Source organism: Aythya fuligula, chromosome 3, assembly GCF_009819795.1.
Source record: "Aythya fuligula isolate bAytFul2 chromosome 3, bAytFul2.pri, whole genome shotgun sequence".
Classification (NCBI taxonomy): domain Eukaryota; kingdom Metazoa; phylum Chordata; class Aves; order Anseriformes; family Anatidae; genus Aythya; species Aythya fuligula.
In genome coordinates, this window is record NC_045561.1 from 34644179 (window position 1) to 34667556 (window position 23378).

The 23378-nt window shown below is 38.7% G+C and overlaps 1 protein-coding gene across 7 annotated transcripts in view; it reads left to right on the top strand.

Moving 5' to 3' along the window:
* DAAM2 (dishevelled associated activator of morphogenesis 2) overlaps positions 1–23378 on the top strand; it is a 190849-nt gene that overhangs the window by 115581 nt on the left and 51890 nt on the right. For all 7 annotated transcript variants that reach the window (XM_032185840.1, XM_032185843.1, XM_032185845.1 and 4 more), the window contains 5 exons: positions 36–110; positions 6443–6537; positions 13386–13719; positions 20422–20532; positions 21549–21652. In XM_032185840.1, the coding sequence (XP_032041731.1) occupies positions 36–110; positions 6443–6537; positions 13386–13719; positions 20422–20532; positions 21549–21652 (719 nt within the window). The remainder of the gene's footprint in view (positions 1–35; positions 111–6442; positions 6538–13385; positions 13720–20421; positions 20533–21548; positions 21653–23378) is intronic.

The following is a 23378-nucleotide window of genomic DNA, read 5'->3' on the forward strand; positions in this document are numbered from 1 at the left end:
CTTCTTGTGTAACCTTATTTAACTTTTTGTTTCAGGAACAAGAAGATCCCAATAAGCTTGCCACCAGCTGGCCAGACTACTACATTGACCGCATCAATTCCATGGCAGCAGTAAGTTACCTTTTCTGCACAGCAGGGAAGGTTTCCTTTCATAGAGATCTGTTTTTTTTTAGGAAGAAAACCCAAAGGAAGGATGTTAGCCCAAGTGCATGACTTGTTTGAAACAGGACTTTTGAAAAAATAGCATATGTCTTAAGAAAGGGCCCTGCTTTAGCAGAAGAAAAGACTAGATAACACCAGGCATTTTCCAGTTTTTACTTCAATGATAGAGGGTTTTAAATTTATTTCTACCTAATCTAAAAAATAACACTGGGATTAATAGTTTAGTTAAAAAAAATAAAAAAATAAAAGTAGTTCTTCACATACGGTAATAGCCGCTTATATAAAAGCAGGTAAACACAGAAACATAAGTCTGTAACACCTTAGACATCAGATATAAGGCATGTTATTTGTGGTAAACTGTCTTTAACTGTCCTTGTTCAATAGCTGAGGAAGGTGTGCCTTCCTCTGAAGCATGCTGTAGATCTGGCCACCAGCACAAGTAGAACACCTGCACGTAGTGTATTCACTGATATCGTGTGATATGGTAGACCTTACATTTTGGAATTTGATCTTGTTACTAATTTTATAGTCAATTTTTGCCTTCAGTTATTTATGTGCAGGGTCTACTCAGCTTTTTTTTTTTTTTTTTTTTTTTTTTTTTGCATGTGTGCAGTGGTAGATAGTATTCATTTCCTAGCATCCAAGGTAGCACACTTTGCTTGTTTACTTATACTTTTATGTTTGATTTCTGAAGGCTTCTCTGCACCTTTTCTGTCATGGTTATGAGGCATAAAATAATTTCATAAAAATAATGCCTTAATGGATACTTAATATGTCAATACTGATATATTTCTCGTAGTGAAATATGTCTTGCTCAGTTAAAAAAGAAAAAAGAAGACTTTACAAGCCACTATAACCCATTGTAATAGGATAAAATAAAAGCTGCTTTCTACTCTGAGTCATGAATAACCAAAATGATCACCTTCCTTCACGCCAGATTTTTTGGCAGCAGAGTAATGGAACAGAAAGACTATAGGCTGGTTTTGAAAAAAAAGAGGTTGAGATTTTGTGCTGGCATGGCATTGTGCTTTGATTTCCTGATTGAACAAATTCACTCTACAAGGGCTATTAAGGAAAAAATAGGTATGAAACCTTGCAAAGTCACTGAGCCAAATACTTCTGGTAGGACTTGATCCAAGGCCTTTTGAATCTACTGAGTTTTTTCCATTGATTTCAGTGGCTTTTGGACCAGTCTTTAAATGATCTTGACGTAAATCTGGAGAGAGTATATGTATGTCACTGTTGCAAAACTGGAGCACTTCCATGGAATGAGACTATATTTTGGCCCATGTTTCTAATTTTAAACACATTTTAAGAGCGCCAATAAACACCAGCCCTGGTAACATTGTTTGCATGGCTCAGCATTGAATGACTGATAACCTTTTACTTGGCTTCAAGCCTCATAATTTACTCTTATATTTGAAGTATTAAGAAGATACAGTGGGGTTAAACCCCTGCATCTGATTTTCCACTTAATTGCTTCAGTTTTAGGCAGGTGAAACTTAGTTGACTTGATTTCACTGGAATCATATCAGCGGAAAACTGGAGTAACAGAGCTGAGAACCAGCTCCAACACGCTTTAAAAGACATGTTCTCTTCATTATTATTTAGACCTCTGAGATTCTTAACTTCCAAATGGTTATTTTGGGTCCCTTATAATTTCAGTCCTAAATTTAGTGATGGAGGGTTTTTTTGTAATTTTTTTTAACTTCATCCAAGTACAGTTGGCTAAGAAGTGGTGAAAGAAAAGCATGTTTCATGTTGCTTCCTGACACTGTCTAGTCTACTTCAGTTTGCGTCTCCTGGGCACTATCAGGTATTGCTGTATTTTAATTAGAAATATGGCAAGAAGTATTAGAGTTGAAATGGTAGCAATAATCACAGAAGTGTTAGTTTAAAATGCTTTAAGTCCTGTTTTTTTAAAAATAAAATTTAATCTTTGCATCTTCTGTGAAGTAAGTACATAAGAATCATTTTACATGCAGCTTTCACGTCTTTTTTGATATAATTTTCTTTAAATATGAGGTTCTGTTCTAAATACTAGCTTGGCAAAATAGTTCTTCCTACCCGCTGATAAAATGAAAATGGCATCCCATGGATATCATTAGGTATCTTTTTGTGGATTTCAGGAGGCCAAGGCCCCTGCACTCAGGGATCATTTTCTCAGAAGATCTGCTGCAGCGTTACCAATCATATCTGTCCCTCATAGATTATGCTTGAGAGCAATGTGGTGATTCCTGACATGTTTGACATTCCCTACTTGTAACCCTAGACCACTATGTTGGGAAGCATTTTCACAGTAGTTCAAAAAGCCATGCATTTTAGGCGCAAGTCTGTTCCCACAATTGTTTCTGTTACCGTGACTTTTTAAATGTTAGTAGTTTTTAATCCTAATTCTCATGAGAGTGTATAACAGTAAAACCGAATCTCTTTACTAACTCGCAGTACGCAATTCCTGTGGAGGGAATGTCCCATCCTTCAGGACTGGGAGGAAAGTCTCAAGAAGATCCTTGGTAGAATGTCTTCTAGACCCACCCCTAAGAGAAAGGCATGGTTGCTAATGATATCTAAGTTAGAAAGAGGAGCCTCCAAATTTGCCCAGTCCTCTAATGTCAACATGCTGCTGTTGACATCATGATGTCAATAAGGCTGGTGACTGCAGGCAGGTTGCAGGCCCACAGTCAGAGATCGTTTCCATTATCAAGGTCATTGCTATCTTCTGCTGATTCATCAACAGACAGAACTTTTCTTAAAAATGCAGCAGCTGCCCTGTTTATATCACAAGAAACTTCCCTGTGCTCCTCTTGCCCTCATCACTCCATGATACTACCTGCTTGGCAGCACAAATAAACACAGCCTTCATTTTACTGGAAAGGAAAAGTTCTGACAGCACAGCAGTGCGTTGATGAGCTTGGCTGTACCTGCATTTCCAGAGAGAGATTTTCATGTGAACAGTGTTTTTCTGGAGAGATTGCTCAGATGAGAGTATGAGGTGGGTGGATGCCCATTCACCAGAATTTAGCAAGAGGACGATAACTCTTCTCTTTCTGGGTTAGGTGGCATCCGTGTTACTTTAAAATTATTTGCCTGAAAGTTTTTTTTGTTTGTTTGTTTGTTTTTGTAATACATCTATTCGTAGTTTATTCATAGTTTATGATTTGTAGTTTACTCTCTTAGTTTGGCCTCAATATAGCTAGAGATGTGGTGCACCTTGAATTTCAACTGACCTCTTTTCTTTAAAGAAATGTTTTAAAATAGTGTTGTCCAGATATGTCATAAGAGGCATGCAATACAATAATTTATTATTAAACTTTAATTTCACTTCTATTTGTTTGGAAATGATTTCAGTAGTGATAATAGTTATGATTTAGGTAAGACCTAAAGAAAGAACTTGGTCTATAGTGATAAATCAGAATGTCTTGGTTGCTTTTTCACTACTTACTCTGTTTGCTTCATTTTTCTTTTCATTTGTGTGAGATCGGCATGAAACTAGGTCAATCATATAGTTCCTTTCTGCTGTTAGTTGATATATTTATTATTATTATTGGTGCCTCTTTCCTAATGTGCTGTCATTATGGTGGTCTATTTGCCTTCCTGGTAGTTTAGGGGAATGATTAGCTATTAGAATAAGGTGTGAGAATTTACTTGATGCTTTGAATAAAATCAAGATTTTCAAAAGCAGTTTCTTGGACTACCTGAAGTTTTACATGTACAGTTCTGTGTGAATGATTTTTTCACATATACTTTTTTTTTTTTTTTTTTTTGACTTGGCAAATCAGATAGCTAGATGTCATGCTTTCCTGGGTGATGCCCTTAATCTGGAAAATTTAAAATATGCAAAATATGCTTATGAAACAGATTCATATGTATACTGCCTTTTAGGGACCCGATGAGGACCTGGCACTGTTTTGCTTCCTATTCCTTGGGTGAAACAGTTTTGGTTAACTGACAGTAGCTAGCTGCATCCTCAGCCCAGCAGATGTTAGTACTAGAGTACGGTTTGTAGTTCAGGGAAGCAGTGCATCAGCCAGCCACATTAATGAAATCCAGCCTCAAATATCGACAGTTCCCTCCCCTCTGTCTCCCAGGGACAGTTGTGTTTTCTATAACTCTTGCCGAGAAAGTTATTTCATAATGTAAATGCATGACCGACGAGGCTGTCTTTAGAGAGGGCATGAGGATTTGAGTTCCTGGCCATGCACAGGGGTGAGAAATGAAGGGCTCTTGGCTGCCTGCAGCTTTAGAAAAGGGGTTTTCTATAATCGCCCTCAGTTGTAAAGGCAGGATTATTTGTATTTGTTTCATTTGGAAGTGGGCCTTTTTCACTCTCAACGAAATACTGTTGAGCACCTTCCTGCCATCCATTTGCTTCCCCCCCACAATGGCTCAGAGCAGAAATTAAGCTGTTGCAGGAGTGGGAGCCTTTCAAAGAAGCATTTATGGGCCAAGGGAAAGGTGACCAGATGGGCCGTCACCCAAGAAAATACAAATCAAACCCCAAATCACACCCCAGGATTCTGCCATTGAGATTCTATAATGCCTGTTCAGGATTTCTGTTTATTTTTCAAAGAGGGGAATCATATATGGCTTGGCTTAAGCATTTCAATTTATGTTTCTGGCTGTCGGGGGATGCTGGCAAAAGATAAAACATCATCAGCTCATTTTCCATCAGTAGCGCTCTGTCATTCCATTAGGGCAGGAAATAGCTCGCTCTGTTACTGAGTGAATTTGACTTTAGCGAGGATCAGAGAGAGGACCCCTAGAGTTAAACACATCTTCTTATGCCAGCTGTTCAGCATAAGACAGCAACGGCCCGTAGCCAAATGACCACCCTCAGGATCTGACATGTGTTGGCACTACGGGGTTTGCAAAAGCAAGCAACATGGGAGCGTTTCCAAGGGAAGTGAGGTGGTGGGGTGGGAGGGTGGGAGAGTTAAAGGAAGTTCCAGTGAGAGGAAGGTTTCCTTTTCGGCATGCTAAATACTTAAATAAAGACTTCTATATTTCACAGTAGTGGGCCATAACTTTAGGTACTCAGATTCCACCACAGAGAGGTATAGTATCTGACCCTTGATAGATAACACTGGTTTAATTGGGGTATTCATTTGGGAGGGGGTTCAGAACTGCTTTCCAGATCCCACTGAGCGATATCCCCCAGAACTCCTTCCAATAAGAAAAGCTTTTATCATCTCTGTTGTACAATTAAAGAGGCTAAGAAGACATTAGTATAGGCTTCGAATTTCCGGCATTGTGTCTTGACTGTTTATGAAGCCGCTCATTGAAGTTGTGAGCCCGAATGGTACATGGGTGGGTGCTGAAGAGTTGCTTCATATTGCAAGGTTGTGGTGGTGCTAAGTGTAGATCTGAAGCCCTGATTTCCTGCTATACCACTTTTTTTCGTAATGGCTTTGTCTGATTTTCAGAACCTTGTATTTTGTGTGTATTTCTCTCATCACCTCTCACCCTAATTTACCGTGACCCACAGAATCTTCAGTTCCTGCAAGCTGCGTACCAGGGAGAAAAATGACAGAGGTAGCTCCCAATAGGAAAAAACATGAAAATATAGGCTCTATTTTCTGAATGCTTCAGTTTACATGTTAAAACACAGGGACAAGGATTTTATGATGCTCTTGCTTTTTGTAGTAAATGTTTGCAATTAGCAAGGACAAAGTGTATAGAGAAAATTAATATCTTAAACCAGGTTGAAAAAAAAGGGTAAAGGAGAAGAGTCAAACTTTTGGGTACACAAACTACAATTCAGGGTACTTGTAGGCTGTCTAGTCAACTGAAGAAAAAGCTTTTCTGCTTTAAAACCTAACACAGAAGTCTGTTGTCTTTCCTTTTTCTTCTTTTTCTTTTATATATATATATATAGTATGTATATATATATATTTTTTAACTTCAAATCCCTCCAGCCAAGTCAGTCTAATAAGATTTTGCCTCTCTCTACAAACTTTTCCTCATATATCCATAGATCACCACAGTGGATCACTGTTCTAAATTAGGTAGTTTTCTGAGGGCATCCTGGCAAGTATGATTTTTGGGGGGTAATGTGAGATCCCTAGTTTTAGGCAGTGTGGCAAGGCTCTATGCTGCTGCCAGTCCACATGAGCAGCCTCATCTGGATCGAGTTTTGTAGCTGAGGCACTGCTTTCCTGGTGAGAGGTCGGCAGGCACTTCTCCGTGGGTTGATAGGATAGTTGTTTTTCATAATTCCTGGCCTGTCTCTTAGCTTCCAGGCAGCTCAGGCTTTTCTGATTGTCATCTCCTTTTCTGAACAGATGCAGACGCTGTATGCTTTCGATGAAGAAGAAACAGAAATGAAAAATAAAATAGTTGAAGACTTGAAGACAGCTCTGCGGACTCAGCCCATGAGGTAATGTTGTTCATCTTTCATCACAACTCACTGCCTCCCAATGGTCAGATGGGGCACAAGAAGGAGTGGCAAGGACAGAAACCTCTTTGTCTCACCTCACACAAACATTCTCTGATAGTTCATAGTTACAATCCACAGAGAGCCCTACGGTTCCTGTTCTGAACCTGTCTAGCTGGAAGGGCACAGTAATGCTGAAGCATATAGCTTCAGGAAAATAAAAGACAAATTCTGTTGTGAAAAACATGTGGCAGATCTGAGCAAACAGGTAAGGACTGTGAAGATCAAACTTACTGACTTCATAGACCCCTGAACATCCTATGTGATTTGACTCATGATGGGCAAGATCTCAGCCTCTACTATGAATTTTGAATTCAAGCTTCCTATCGTTAGTAATGTGAGCTTTTTTGGCACAAAGCAGCTATCTGACTTTACCTGGTTTGGCATTCTTCCTGCTCTGTGTGTAACTGTGGCATGCAGAAATGTTACGAGTCTTTGTTGTGTACAGTGTGTTTGAAGGTAAGGTCATCTTTGTTTTTCTGGGAACAATGCTCTGAGCAACTGCAAATTAACTAGTATAGAAATCTTTTGCATTTAACACTTAGAAGGACATTGTGCTGAAGCAATAACCATAGTTGATACAATTTGGGGAAATATTCAGTTGATACAATTTGGGGAAGTATTCAGAAACTTGAACAAAAAGTTTCTGAATGTCTTTGTATTAAGCCCAAAATAAACCAAATGTGCTTACATCCACACTATGCTGAAGTCATAGTTTCAGAGGCCTTCAGTAATGCCTAATCACACAGATCTTCTGGAATTTAAAAATTAAAAAAAAAAAAAAAAAGTAAACAGAACAAATAAATAAAAGACCACAGAAAATAATCACAAGAGAATTTGCACTGTAGTTAGGCTGAGTGGAAGTGAAAATATTTTTGTGAGTCCTTGCAGAGCTAAGTGCTGATTATGTGCATCTCTTCTTTTCATGATGTTTAATGTTTCTTCTGGGCAGGAACAAAAGAAAAGCCCTTTAAGAAAGCACTTGGAGAAGGAGTCCTCCCTGACAAGCATCCTTGCTTCATGCAGTTGAGCCTGCTCCTCTGTTGTACAAAGCTAGATGTGAAGGAGACTGAGGGAGCTCTAGGAATTTAAAGTGCTGGAACATCGCCTCTCTGCAGCCAGAAAGCAAATACAGAGAGGCCATCATTATGGTCTCTTTCTTCATGCGCGAATGACAAGATACTGAGTGATTACTAAGAGATAAGTGAATAAGGAAGACAAAAGGTAGGAGGAAGTCTCCAGCACAATGGAACTTGTGCTGAGATTCAGTTGCAATCACACCTCAGGTGTTGTAGCCCTTTGTGGTGGGAGATTTGTAGCTGCAGCTGTATTGCAGTGGGCAACATCTTCTCTTTGGGCTCACATATGTAAATGGAGTCTCTTAGCTAAGTTACTTCATTATCAGCAGAGCTTCTAGCATTGACTACATGGAGCTTCTCAGCTCACAGCAAGTGCAAGGTTGAGCACATCACCTTAAACCTTGGTAGTTTACCTCCTATTTCACTGGGCTGTAAAAAAGCACAGACAGATTCTGAAGCATAGGGATTCATCAGGCTTTGGTAATTTTAGTCATGCATGGTACAGTAACTGCTTTTAACATGGAACTGGAGAAACAGTAGCCTGTGCTGAGAAAGAGTCCAAGAGAACAAGTGACAGTTTGATCATATCACTATTCAAAAGTAGAGAACATGGTAAAAGGCAGCTCGACTTAATGATAAAATGGAAGCTAAAGACAACAGTCACACTACAAATTTACAGGGATTTTTAACCAAAGACCTGTACCACTGAGACATTATGTAGCAACTCTGTTACATTAATTTGGAACTGGTGTGATGTTTCCTCTGAAAGTGATAGCTTTCTCATATCATTGAGCATAACCAGAGCAGCCAGGCATCTCTGTTCTGTCTAGCTGAAATACGTTGGTGGCCACCATTTGGTAGTTGTACTCTGACATTTTGAGTAGGATAGCTCAGCCTCCTTTCTGAGAGCAAGGCAAAAGAGAAGAGAAATAAATGTCTTTTGCTCAAAATATTGCAAGGTTTTCCAGACCAGACCTATATTGCTTCTGCTGGGTCCCCTTGACAACAGGCTGTTGCTTCATCTGTTTATAGTAACCCTAACAAGCTTCAGTACAAGCATCTATGAGCTGCCCTATAAAGTGTTCTCTTCTAAATCACTGGCGATGGTTATGGGGCTTTTTTTTTAAAATAGTTAAGCCAAGCCAAATTTTGAGTTAAGTCCTATGTCTCAACTAATTTCCAGCGACTCAATTCGTTAGCTGCCAAATGGGCTGCGTGCCAATGCCTGATCAACAAGCCAATTTCTTCTTGATGGAAAGGTTGCAGTAGAGAGGCCCTCAGCTCCATCAAATCCCTCTCATAAGCAGTACTATACCCCAGCCTTCAAAATACTAGTCTTTCTAGTTGAATTTGGACATCTAATCCTGTTTTCCTTGCCACTTCTGTTGATCAGAGCTCTGAAGAAAATAGAGACCTAAATTTACACAGGATAGATTGTCTGGAATCCGTTTATGGTGGGTAGGGTACAGAGGGTCTCTGACAGTTCACCAGCAGGGTCCTCTGCTTAAATTCTCCGATCTAGAGGACCCAAAATAATAAAAAAGCATGTGTGGCTCTAGGTTTCATTTTACTGTAGAACTGCATCTCTTCTAGTGTTAAACACAGAGTAATGGCACTAGTCTGTGCCTGTATTCCAGTCTAGTAGTTCTAACCCCAACAAAAACTGAAGCAGATCTTCCTAAACTCAAGTTCATTTTTCCCTTAGAGAAAAGGTGACAGAAGCATCCTTGGGCAGCTAGTTGGCTCACTCTGAGAAAATCCATTTTGTTCTGGTATTTAGGAGCTGCCCTGAAATAATAAAGCCAGGTTATGTCCCAGCACGCAGCAACAACCCTAGCCTTAGAGAACAAAACCCCCACATCTGCATCTTGTAAGGAAACAGATTTTCTTTTAGGTTTCTAAGAACTTATGACTATAAACAAGTGTGATGACAAACTGTTGGACAGAAGCAGGAGAGAAGAGCTTTTTTTTCCTCCCCCCCTTTTTTTTTAATGCCCAAAAATGGAGGTTCAGAAGTGCAGCAGAAGTAAAAACTTACAAAGGTCTGGAAAAAAATAACTTTTTGGACTCACAAAAGAATACCTCCTTTAGTCTGAATCATCAGCACTAACTCCCTTTTCTGTCTGCTTTTCTCCTTCTGTTCAACTCAGATTTACCTCTTGTTATTTTTGCCTGATTTAGTCATGTTGCATTCCAGTTCATACTGGAGATGAACATTTATGTTTCTAGCAAGCAAAACCCATTTTGATGAATTTTTCAGCAGTCCAGTGGTTGTCAGGATTATATGTGTCCCCTGATTCTTTAGGGAAGTGCAACCTTGGCTGTTAGCTGGGTGGGAACATCCTGCCTTCTGCACACCGACAGCATATGATCTTTCTGTCTTTCCTGCACTGGATCAAGCCTCACAGGGAAGTTTTCCCCCACGGCACTTGGAATCCATCAGTGGGTCATTACCTTTTAGGCTTCATCTGTATTTGGATGAAGGGTTCGTTATTAGAGCTAGCTAAAATGTTCTGATCAACACTCTAAAACTTGAAAGACTAAAAGGTGCTGTGCCTTTTAATGTGTGCTAAACTGGTCAAGTGAGAGTCTGAGGTGAGGTTAGGCTTTAATATGCTTGTTTAGCACCTATTAAAACACACCCTACTTTATTTACACTTGAGCTTTTAAGTATGTTAGCCAGAATACATTGGCAAATATGCTTAACTTTACACCTTTCAGTCTAGAACAAAACCTTACTTTGCAGCACACAAGGCTTATAAGATGGCAGTTAGTTATGGCATGCATATATAGTGGGGAAGAAGGTAGTTTATTTGCATAAGTTGGGTTTGCCTTTGCACATGTGAGTGCATACACACACATCTGTGTTTACAGGCATACAGATACACAAACATCAAACAGCATGAAGATTATGGTGCTCAGCTTGTCAGCTGAACTCCCACTTCTTTTTCTTTTTTGTACAGACATTTACACACATAGTTCCCTGGTCACATCAAGCAGGTCCTAATACTGAGACTGTTTGTCCAGAAATAACTATCACCATTTCTCCTTTTATCTCCCTTCTGCATGATTTCTGTCTTTTCCGGAGAATAGGGGACTAAGTGTTTTGGAAGGAAGGTGAAAATCATCATTAGATTCCTGCTTCTGATGTCAGCTGAAATGGGAAGGTACTTGGTTTTGCTTCCTATTGAGTAATGCAGCTTACTGTTTGCTCTTTGGACTAGGAAGAGCACAGGAAAATCCCAACATTGTTTTAAATTATGTCATTAATCAAAGTCCGTGACACACACCACTTTCCTGCGCATGCCTTCTTTTTGGAATGACCTCATCCAGACAGGCCTAGAAAAAATTGCTCTGCCAATGAATTTAGTAAGGGATTGTACTTAATTGGTACAATGTGATTTTTGTGCATTTCATTTTTTTCATCTGTTCATAAGAGCAGGCCAAGATGCATAAAGGTTGTACTATCTTGTATGTTTGTCATAAGAGCAGGTGTTCCATCTGAAAGTAGGTTTTAGGGACCCTTTGTTCAGCTGCTTCTTAAGGATGTCAGTAGAGCTCCATGCCTTGAGAAAGGTATCCATCTTATGCCTTCCTGCAGCCATGAACTGAGGAGAACAGTGAAACGTGCATTCTTTTTTATTTTTATTTTTTCCTTTGTGTGTGTGTGCACAAAGGGATTTAGAAGGAATAGCTAAGGTGTAGGGTGGATTCATAGAGCTGAACCTTGGAGGTAAAGAGGAGCAAGGAGAATTTAAACTAGTCCTCCCATAGTACAGGCAAAGATCCACACAGATTTTTAGTCCCAGGTTTAAAGAAATGTTCTAAAGGCATCGGCTTTGCATTGTTTGATAACAAATCGAGGTCGTGCTTATTTGGGTTCCCAGGAAATCCTTAGCAACTCCTTTAGCCATGAATGTGCTTATTCCAGTCTTTCTTTGCATTCTAGCAGCATTACAGAAACTGAGCTAACTTTTAATCTTTCTATAACCAGTTTAAGTAACAAACTACTTCAAGTGACTTACTAAATTCCTGCTGCACAATGTGTGATCCTGCTATCTAGCCTAGAGGCAAAGGGGCTTATCCTCCTATGATTTGTTAGGGTACACAAGATGATGCATCCAAAGAATGTGCAGTCAAACCTGTGTGAAACTTGGCAGGCCATCTTAGAAGGGTTCAACTAAACCTTGTTTTCATTTTTGGTGTGCATGTGTTCCTGTGTGTGCTTGCCCTTATTCTGATATTCACTTTGAAATTCAGTTTTGAACAAAATCCAAACCTCAGACTGAAGCTTTGTTGAAAGCACCAGGCTTTGCCATGTTTCTGGTCAAATTGCTGGCCCAAATAAGCTGAAAGTTGGCAAATCCATCAGCATAATGAGCATAGCTTTCAGGTAGGCCCTGAAAATTCCTCTGTGGTGTGAGGTGTAACCACATGTGTCAAGTCCATATTATCCAGGAGATATATGTCTAAGGTTTGTCTTGCCGGTGCAGAGACATTAACAGAGATCACTGAAATGTTGGGAGTCTTTCCATATGAAATTTCCCACCTGATGGATATTAGGAACAGCATCTCACTTATTAATAGATAAGAGAAAGACAGCACATTAGGGAATATCCAACAGGGAGAAAGAGGGGCTGGGTAAAAGCTCCAAGATACAGACTTAATAATACAGGCTTAAGAATACTTAGGTATTCTTAATTTGTTATACATGTGACAATTGTTAACAGTCTTTTCATTTATTTGAGATAACCATCTACATTATGCTGTTTAGGACATGGTCATGGTCATATTGTTCTTGATTACATTTTGGTAGATTCAAATTTAATTCACATGGGTTTGTATTCAGGCATTCTAAAAAAACCTGCATCTACCTGAATGACCTGCTAGAGGAGGTAAACAGAGCTATCCTGAGAAATTATTTGCAGCCCATTTCATATCTTTGCATCCCCATTTTTAATCCAGGAAGCTCAAAATGAAACATTGCTAGAATTATTGGTTTGAACAGATTTGTATAACTCCATCAGTTTATGTCAACTTCTCTAGCAGGCTGTTTGTATGGTCTAGTTTGAATTTCCTCTGTATTATTTCCATACTCAGTTTCCATGATCTTAATCTGAAGAAAAGCAAATTTTATACTAGAATATGGTAGAAAAAGAACTCCAGTGATCTCAGTAGTCTAAATACACTTCTTCCAGTGTAGGCTTAGTCATTTGACATTAGGTAATTGAATAATTCTATATTTCCGTAATTTATGGTGTTATTACAATACATATTGCTACTACAGGTTGACAGAGGCCCTACTCCATCCTTAATATAGCTCCTCAAACCAAAAGCAAGCAAATAACAACAAAAAAACACCAATGCAGCCAAGGCTATTATAAGAGACTTCAGAAAACATGTGCCTCTTACATATATTATGTTTCTTTGCATATGTCATGGGATCAGAGTGTGAAGTCTGGACTTGGGTCAGTACAGCCAATAGTTACAGTGGTACTGTGCTATTTTTTTTTCTGTCCTTCTCTCTCTCTCTCTCTCTCTCTCTTTTTTTTTTCCTTTTTTTTTTTTTTTTTTCTTGAATACCTGGGAATTACCCTGTGATCTTTAAGCTAGCCAGCTTTTGCAGATGCTGGGATCACAGGGTTGAGTATCTTTTGAATAAATAAATTACCTTTGTATTGTTTTTGTTATTTTCCCTACCTGCTTTTTCAGGTTTGTGACCAGGTTCATTGAGCTGGATGGCCTGAGCTGTTTGCTGAACTTCCTGAAGAGCATGGACTATGAGACCTCAGAGAGCCGTATACACACATCCGTTATAGGGTGTATCAAGGCACTGATGAACAACTCCCAAGGACGGGCTCATGTCCTGGCTCATCCAGAGAGTATCAACATCATCTCCCAAAGCTTACGGACTGAGAACATCAAGACCAAGATTGCTGTGCTAGAGATCCTAGGGGCTGTCTGCTTGGTACCAGATGGTCACAAGAAAGTCTTGCAAGCCATGCTTCACTATCAAGTCTATGCTGCAGAAAGGACAAGATTCCAGGTATGGGGAGGATGCTTGGACAGGAATAGCCATCTCAGCCAAGGAGCGATTTTTACAGTGCACATATTGCAATATTGCTAAGCAGTCAAAAGGCAATATTTCTCATTGTGTTTTAGGAAAAAAACACTTCAAATAGATTATCTTTTTTTTTTTTTTATTTCTATTTTTTTCTTAAGACCCGATTGCTTGTCATTAATGCTGATTTATGATCTCCTATATTTTACGTTAGAATGGGGAGTTGCTAAGTTAAATGAAAGCTGTTAATCTGTTCATACTCTAACCTGATGTCATTGGGGTGCTAATCATTTATTTTTTCCTGGAAGCTGAAGACACAGAATTCCAGGAGCCTCTGTCCCGATTTTAAGCTTGTTTAGTAACACAAGAGGTGTAAATTAAATAATGGCAACGGTGGATTAAATAATGAACATTGGAGCACTTAAATCGTCACTTAACAATCAGTTACAAATCATCACCACCTATCAAATGCTGCCTCATATCTCCTGTTCACAGAATAGAAGGGAAACTTGCTGAATCTCAGAAACCTTGGTAGGTCACTATATTATTGACAGGCTTTTATTGTGAATACTTCTGGCTGTTCCTCTTCCTAGTGAACTGAGCACCTTTACAAAAAGATGCAAAAGAATCTGTTGCTGTGTATGAACCTTTAGTTCCTAAACTTTGGGGTAGCCTTACCCATTTGCTACTCTTTCTTAGGTGAAATGGTAAGGGTGGTGTTCAACCAATAGGCCCCGGATCCTGGTCTGTGTCAGCCATTACCTTCTACCACAGTACCTTTTGCTAGATTTCGGGGTACAATGAGCTCACAAATGTAAAAGTAAATGGAGAACAATCTGTGCTCATGAACAGTAGCTGCCAATGTTTGTCATTAAATTGAGACTGAACACACCTGATTTAGCAGGAGTTTACAAAATTGTTTACAAACAATTGTGTCTTGAAGCTGGAATGCTTTTTTCCACTACATTCAGTGATAGCTTGAGTTCTAACAGTTCTTCTCCAAATTTTGAGGAGGTAAGCATTCATCCAAAGACCTCCTCCATTTGCCTTCAGTCATTTTCTTCTAATAGAGGGACAGTGGCGATATTCAGAACACTGATTGAACAAATGTGGTCATGGTCTTCCTTAGATTTTAGTGGAAGGTTCTCTGATATTCTAGGATTTGTGAGTTAAGAGAGTGCTGTATCTTTTTGCCTCTTTCCATTCAAGTGTGTGGCTTCGTTGTCCCACACCTGTAACTCAGAATCATCTTGCAGCTTATTATCAAGAAAGCAGCATCCATTGTAACTCATTGTACCTATAGGAGGCCAACATAAGGAAAGGATGAACTGACTGCTTATCCTATGCCTTTCTTTAAACTTCAAAGACATAATGTACAATGAAGTTGTAGTCAAGCTAGTGAAAGCCTGTTTTTTCTTCATCCTAGTCCTGAATGTAAGCTTTGTAACCTAGACTTTGCAAATACCAGAAGAGCTCCTTCAGATTTTAAATCAAACTCTTTAGGGAGGTATTTCCTGTATCTTGAGCAATTAGCAGTACCAATCAGTATATTGAAGTGTCCAAACAGCTTAGAGCTTGCCGCTTTAGGTTAACTTTAGCTGGCCACACCTAATCACTGTTATGTTGAAAATGATCTCCCACAAGTGGGGATCTGGCAGGACAGGAAAATGAGATATTTTTTTTAAATATATATTTTTTTCTTTGAAAAGTAATTAAAAAAGAACTAAACTTCAGGAATGGGAGAAATATATTTTGAATGTGCAGAGTAGGAGCGAATTCCTTTGGCTCTATGTTCATTATTGAAGACTGATCCTAATGTGAGAAGTTAAAAAAAAATAAAATAAAATAAAATTGGGAACTGTAAAGGGACAGCTAGATGTAGTTCTATAAGACAATGGCCTAATTAAGGACAAAATACCCAAGAGGAGAATAATCTCAGCCTCTCAGATTTGGAAATCAAAAAGTTCTTGTTAAGTAAAAAAGCACAGGGCCTTCTGGAAGCTTTACTGAGCTTACTTTTGTTGGAATATCCAATAAATAACTTAGATGTAACACTGACCTCTGACAACATCAATGTAATTGGTCCTCTTCCTTAAGTTACCCTCCTTGCAACAGTGGTTGGAAATATTCTTCATTCCTATCAACCTTTTCGCTGTCAATTGATTAATCCTCATCTGTGAAAGCTGGCACTTTATTTGTATACTATGTGTTTGGATTATTTTCCACTCTTGCGGATAGTAGTAAATCTTAGTGTTCCGTTCTCTTCATATCATCTGTGATGACCGGCAGTGCGTACATTGAGAAATCAAGACGTAAACGTGTGAAACACAAAACTGCTTTTCCCCAGTACAATTTGTCTTCTCTCTCTCTCTCCCTTCCTTCCTCTTTATTCCCTTCCTTGTTTCCTTCCTTCCTTCCTTATTTCCTTCCTACCTTTTCATAAGGATGTCATGGTGCTGAATAAAAATTGTGGGTTGTATCGTTCTAATTCCACTCTGTTTTGTAAGAATGAGGAAGTGATGTTCAGAACTATTTATTGGCAGCCATCTAAAACATGACCTTGTTGGTAACTTGCTGCTGACAGCTTTGGATTGAAACACTGTTTATTTCCAATTTGCACATGTTAAAGTGTGGTGGAGTGATGTGCAGGTTATATATTTAATATGTTACCATAAAACACTGCATGCTCAGTTGAATGTCAGAAGCTGTTGCTGCTCAGTTTTCTAAGCACAACACTTACTACCTGGCACAGGCAGCCAAGAGTAGTCAGAAGCACCAGCAACTGGTGAATTAGTAGAGAAGGAAAGCTGGGACTTCATGTGTGGTTCTTCCTACACTTGCATCATTGCCTGTGTGTTGTTACAACTCCTTGTGTTTTGATAGGGAACGTGCAGTTTTATATTTGTGTTACTGCAGTCAAAATACAAATTAGAGTGAGATTCCTAGGTGATTTAAACAGTTGTAATCTCAATTTAATTAAATTGCTCTAGGGTACACCAACTGAAGATCACTATTCTAAAACTGTGCTGTAATGTTTTGGAAAAACTGCCAGCATTTCCTTTATGGGTTTGACTGAAAAATTCAATGCAATCCTTAACTTCCAAGATAAGTCACTTTACAGATACAGGAGTAAGTACCTAAATACCAGAACTTACTCTTCTCCTTTGAAACTTCAGTCTTCACTTAAATGAATGCATTCGAGTACTACAACTTCACTCTATATCTCCATCGCTCAGTGTGTTCACGGGGCCATCACCAGCAGCTTTCTCTTTGTACTTGCGACAAGACTCTCTAATCTGTCTGTGACTGAATTTTTGTTGCGTCTATTCCTATATTCTCACATTTGTCAGCTTCTTGCCTGAGCTGGTCCCCTTACCTTCTTTAATTTTTGACCTTTTCTTTATGCTGCCCTTCTGCCTGGAATAATTCTCCTTTAAATGTCCAACAGGCAGGCAGTCCACAAAATGGATAAAAATAAAGGATAAAACAATAATGGATAATAATTAAAATAATAATGGATAATTAAAAATAGTGGATAAAAATAAAATATTCATTGAAAACTGACCTCTTCACAGAAGTATTTCATCTTTACTCAAATACCACAATAATATAAAGACATTCCTTAAATCTCATTCCTGAGGCAATTTGGGAAAAGCTCTGCCTTTGCTTCACCCAATTTTCATTTGAAATGTGCTAATTTGCCTATAAATCGTACTCTGCTCCTCTCTGTCAAACTGGTGTTACAAACTCATAGTGCTATAGTGGCCCAGGAAAGTATTTCAGGACATGTCAGTACCTTCCAGCCTAACTTGCTGTCTGAAACACCCATACAGCTGCGGCCCTGTTGGGGGAGAAAGAATTTTCCTTTTAGTCTGGAGTGAACATAGATGTTCGATTCAGACTGAAAGGAGCTGATTTCACTTGCTGGTGAAAATATTAACTGGGTTGCTTTGGACAGAACACTCTTGTTTTTCCTCCTAAATGCTACTAGAAATTGTAAAGCTTAAGGTGAAGGAGTAAAGAAAGCTTGATATTGTCGGTCGAAAAGGTGGAGATTAGAAACATTCCTTCCAGAGCCCCATTGCCTGGTTTGCATTAAGCACCATCAGTACAGAGCATGTTGTGTAGAGAGAAATCTGATCAATTTGGAAATGTAGTAGAGGAACTAAAAAGGAACAAATTAAAACCCTGTATTCCCACTTGAGTTGCTTCTGCCCCTCGGGGCTCATCCAAAGCCTTTTGAGGTTTGCTGTAGATTGAATGAAATCTTACTGGATGTCAGTGATGAGGAATAATAGGATTAAGTGAGGAAAGTTTTGCTTAAATAGTAGGAAAAACCTTTACAACCATAAGATCAATTAGGCCACAGAATTGGCTGCCAAGAGGCGTGGTGAAATCTTTTTCACAGAAAATGTTCAAGTGAAGACTTGAACGTCAGACATTTGCAAAGGGTTAGAGATACTGGAATTTGGCCATAATGTGGGCGTAGAATCTGATCTTTAGGAATTGCCTGACCTCGTAGTGTTTCCTTCTAGAGCTGAACAACCACATGAGGATGCGCTGTTCTTCAATGAGTATATTACAGGCTAGAGCTTTTGTTACTCTTGCTCTTTGGCTTGCCCCCTTGCCCCTGTGTTCTGCTCCTACTTCAGCCTTCTGAAATAGGAGATAGAAAACTTTAGCTAACATCCTTCATCCTCTTGATGCTGTCATGCACGTTGTTGTATAGATTCTAGTGTGCTCTGAAACGTCTTTAAGAATGTATGGTAGGAATGAGGCCTCTGAAGAAAACCAGCAAAACATTCATTTGTTTTGATGCTTTTATAGTTATGACTGTTTAAATTATTCCAAGACATGTATGCTTTGTATTTTGGTGTCAAATCTGACAGTAACAGAACTACTCTCATTTGTTTCACTTCTGCTTATTTTGCAAGTTGAAGAGTAAAACTGGGGACGTGGGGGGTGAGTTAAAGACTGCTTAATTAGTATCCTATTGCCATTATCAGACGTGGATTGGATTGACCATCAGTCTGACATCAGGCCATTTCTTGTATTTTTATGTAAGACTCATTCCCACTGCTAACAAGCTTGGGGGAAGGCTTGCTGTTTGGTCATAACATGACTATTGGGAAATCATGGACATGGTGGAAGCTTAAATTCCAGGAGAACGGACATACACAGGTGCCATCTGGCCAATTCAGAAGATGCAGGAAAAAGGAGTTTATGAAATCAAGCAAGCTTGATAGTGAAGTCAAACAAACTGTGCTCAGATATAAGGACAGCTGTCAGTAGCATTGTAGGATAGATCAAAATATTTTTGCACAAAAACAAACAAAGGATTCACATGAAGACAGGAAGGATTTCTTTCCTCAGGGGATGCCTTTTCCCCAGGCATAGGATAATGGTGATGTCCATTTTCTACAGGAAGCAAGATAGACCTATGAAACTGATGACTAGCATGGGAAAGATTTTGCTATGAATGAACACTTTCAGTAGCCAGGAACAGAAGACTAACTAAAGGAAAATGAACTTCTTTACTCGGCATCATAGCTTCAAGATGTTACTTAGATGGATCTGCTGAGCTGAACACTAAGAAGTTACCTCTGTCTCCATTCTCCCTTTATGGTCAGAACTTCTTGGGAAGAGTAAAAAGAATTCCAACTTTTCTAGTGCATCAGCAAAACAAACATCAGTGTGGTGTGTTTATTATTAACGCTGGAATGAGATCCATACAATTGAATTGACAGAGCTCAAGTGGAATTTGTTACTCTTCCAGTAAGGAAAATCATCCTTAGAATTATGAACTGATCAGAGAAGATCCTGAAGAGAAGATTCACAATCATCAGCACAAAGCTATAAGTAGAGTTGCTTCTGTGGCTAATCAGTTCTTACGTATAACCTCTTCAGTAAATATTCAGTTGGAATTAAATCAGTGCAGTTCTAAATTGACTGCATAGTGCATAGGCTACCAACATTATTTGCCTAGTGTTTTGCTTTTTTCTCCTCTGTTCTTTCTCTTGGTGTTCACAAGATTATGATGACCCATCTATATATATGTAGAGATTAGACCAACAGTATTTCTGTACTAAATATTCCCTGAGTGCTAAATACCCCTGCTATTTGGTTAATAGGGGTAATAAGGAAATATGAATTTAACTGCACTTCCACTTGAGCTCTGTAATTCACCTTTAAGCTGCAATAAGTGTGGACCTGGGGATATTCCTATTATTTGAAAATCCTTAAAAGGAGCTTACCAAGAGGCAGGTAATTGTCTACTTCATGTGAAATGGTTGTAAGTGAAGGAACATGCTTTCTGCATGTATAAACTCCTCATCATATTCCCCATAGAGTTAACTGATAAGGACAGATATCATTCTGTTTCTTTCTTAGATCATGTTGGCAGGAACTGTAAAGGGCATCTGCTTTTTCTCAAATAGCTTGTTTTAAAAAACTTTTTTTTTTTTTTTTTAAATTAGGATCATGTGGGCATTTTATTCCTATCACTATTCTTCTTTAGTTATTGTGGCATGGCCAAGACTGTTAACAATCTTGCCTGAAAAAAAAAGTTATTTATTTAAGCAAGTGTATAGCAAATCAGATGACTATTTGCAGGTCCCAGGAGCAGTATGCAAAATGGTCTAAGGAATTAGATTGTATCATCTAACCTAATCTATTGTTCTGTTTCAGACATTGTTGAATGAGCTAGACCGAAGCATGGGGCGATATAGAGATGAAGTAAATCTCAAAACAGCTATCATGTCCTTTATCAATGCTGTTCTGAATGCTGGGGCTGGTGAGGTGAGTCACTGCCCTAGAAAATCCATCTCAAATGTCATGCTTGAATTAATTTACCTTGGATAAGGCTAGCAGATTATGTCACAAATCTTGTGTTCCTGAGCATATATAGTTTGTGTAAAGTAATGCTTAATTGTTAAGTTCAGTCCTACAATGTCTTCATATTATTTCATTCCCCCGTCTCTTCTAATTCTTCTAATATAACATACCTCACTGAAATGATTGTGGTTTTCGGTTTTGTTATTTTTTTAAGAACTGCAAAGCATTTACCTTTTTCATATCAGTCTTTTAGAAACCATCTTGGTTTACCTTCTGAAATGTTTTGAAATGTTAATATGTTTTGACTCAAAGCCAAACTCAAAACATCTTAATTTAAAAACGTCAAAGGCTTTCAGCAAAGTCAGTTTGTTGTTTTTCATTCATTAGCAACTCTTTCTTTTGTGTCTGGAGAATAGTTTAAGCTGATTTTGTTTCACTAGAAGTGTTACTTTCACTTTTTTTTTCCTTTTTTTTTTTTTTTTTCTGGTTAAACCACAGTAGACAACAATCTTGTAAGAGCTCTTTCTGGGAGTGTATTTGGCTGTATCTGCAACAGCCCTCTAAAGTCCTACTGAGTAGGTGTCATTTAGCAGAGTATATGGTGAATTTATGACAAATATCTATAAAAAATGTGAGGATGAACTGTAGTTCTGTGCATCTGTAAACAGAAGGTAGATCTCTAATTGACTAGCAAGGCAAGCACTCATAACTTTTGCTCTTTTTGGAACATGAAGTGTGCTATCATTGTGACTGGCCTTGCAGAATTCATTGTAGATACAGGAGGACAGTATTTTTAAGAGAAACAGAGGCAAAGACTTTAATTTTTTTACTTACTTTACTAGAATCCTGTAATCATCGTGTGTATTTGGTGTCAGGATAGAGGTTATTAAGAAAGGAAATATTAAGGATTTAAGCAATTTTTTTTTAGTGTGATTAAAAGCTTCTGGAACCATGTAACTTGTTTTCCCCCACTTTATAAGGACAATTTGGAGTTCCGATTACACCTACGATATGAATTTCTAATGCTGGGAATTCAGCCTGTTATTGACAAGCTAAGAGGACATGAGAATGCAACACTTGACAGGTAAGACATTTTCTGAGAACTGTCATTTATCAGCAGAGAGAAACATTGATCTCCTATATTTGGGTTTCAGATTTAAGCACAAAGTTGTCTCTGTCTCTCCCTATAACTGTCTCCCTTTAAAGACAAAAAGGAGATTTGTCCTTAAAATTAAAATCAGCAGATGAAGTAGGAAACACACATGCTAAACTGGAAGTGGCTGTGACAAGGATTTCATGAATTGTTTTTATTCTAAGCTGAGGATGACAACCAGAATGAAAAAATAAATGTTGTAATTCTTTTCTTGTATAGCAAAAGTGTAACAAAAGCCTGTCCTGGTTGGAGGGAAATAAACCAGTTCATTGATTTCATTGAGATTGAGTATGTGTGGACATCATGCAGGTTCTGGGTTTCCAAGATTTTTCTTTAACCTCACTCATTTTTATGATCTATTTTGTAACATAACCCTCCAAACAGTAGCACTAGCACAACTGTAAGAGAAAAGGAACCTATGGTGGACAAAGGGGTAGAGATGCCAAGCAGACAAAAGAGGAAAACAGGTAGCTATTTTAAATGTCTTTGTTACTGTGCAAAATTTAACGTTGAATGGCACCTTCAAATTACTGTGCTACAGATAAATGTTTTCTTCACTGAAACTCCACTTTACTGGTGACCCATGTTAAGGTCACTAGCAGTTCCATATTTTGCCACAGTAATTGAAACTGGTAATGACCTTACATTTAAATCTTTCACAAAGCCACATGCTGAAATTATCCTAGAGTAGGCAATCTGAGCAATTTGACTAAGACATCTCAAGAAGCTAAAAGACCCAATGAACTATTGGGGAGCCCGGTAAAATCTATTTGCTTAACAAAATGAAATGTTTTAAAGTGTAAAAGCAGGCAGCCATGGAAGTCTGTCTTATCCTGTGACCACATTAAGCTCTGTGGAGAGGGACAGACCTGCTATCAGATTATACTTGCTGGCAAGTGTGTTGCTGTCCCTTACTGTCTGCTACTTCAAGCCTCTTTCTACAGAGCAGGGCTGATCTGTAGGTATCTAGGACTTTCTAGGTGGGAATGTCAAGTTTGCCGAAGTATATGATGAAAAAATACTAATCAGGCCTATGTCTGCAGCTTTCAAGGGACCGTTTTCTCAAATATCCACTGTTAGGAGTTGCTATAGGGTGATGGAGCATATAGTGCTTCTGGGATTCTGCATAAGCATGAGGTTAGCACCAACTGCCTATTACGAAGAAGGACCTCGTATCTTTGAGCAAGGGGAGGCTTGTATCTATCTATTAATGCTACAGGGAAAGATTACATACAGTTTTGTGCCTGTGTTTGCTGAAAAGCTGGAACAAGTAATGTTGGTTTTTGTCTACAACATTATAACCAAGAAAAGGATCTGTTCTGTATGACTCCCTGTTCTTTTGGCTAGTAACCAGGACGTATAGAAAGAACTTAAGATTTTAGGAACTTGTGGATCTTACAAGTTATAGTGATGAGACTGATACAGGGGTTTGAGAGGATCCCAGATGTCTGGATTATGTAGGCTGTATGCCAAGCCAAGAAAAGGAGATGTGCCACAGCCTTTTTCCACAGCATCTGCTGTGCTCTGATCTCTGTGAAAGATAAGTCCATATGCCTTCGTCAACTGCATCTCTCACCAGGTCCCCCAGATCCCACCAGAAGCATGCTGTTGTGCTTAATAGGTAAATGGAAAGACAGCTGCAAACTCTGCTGTTTAT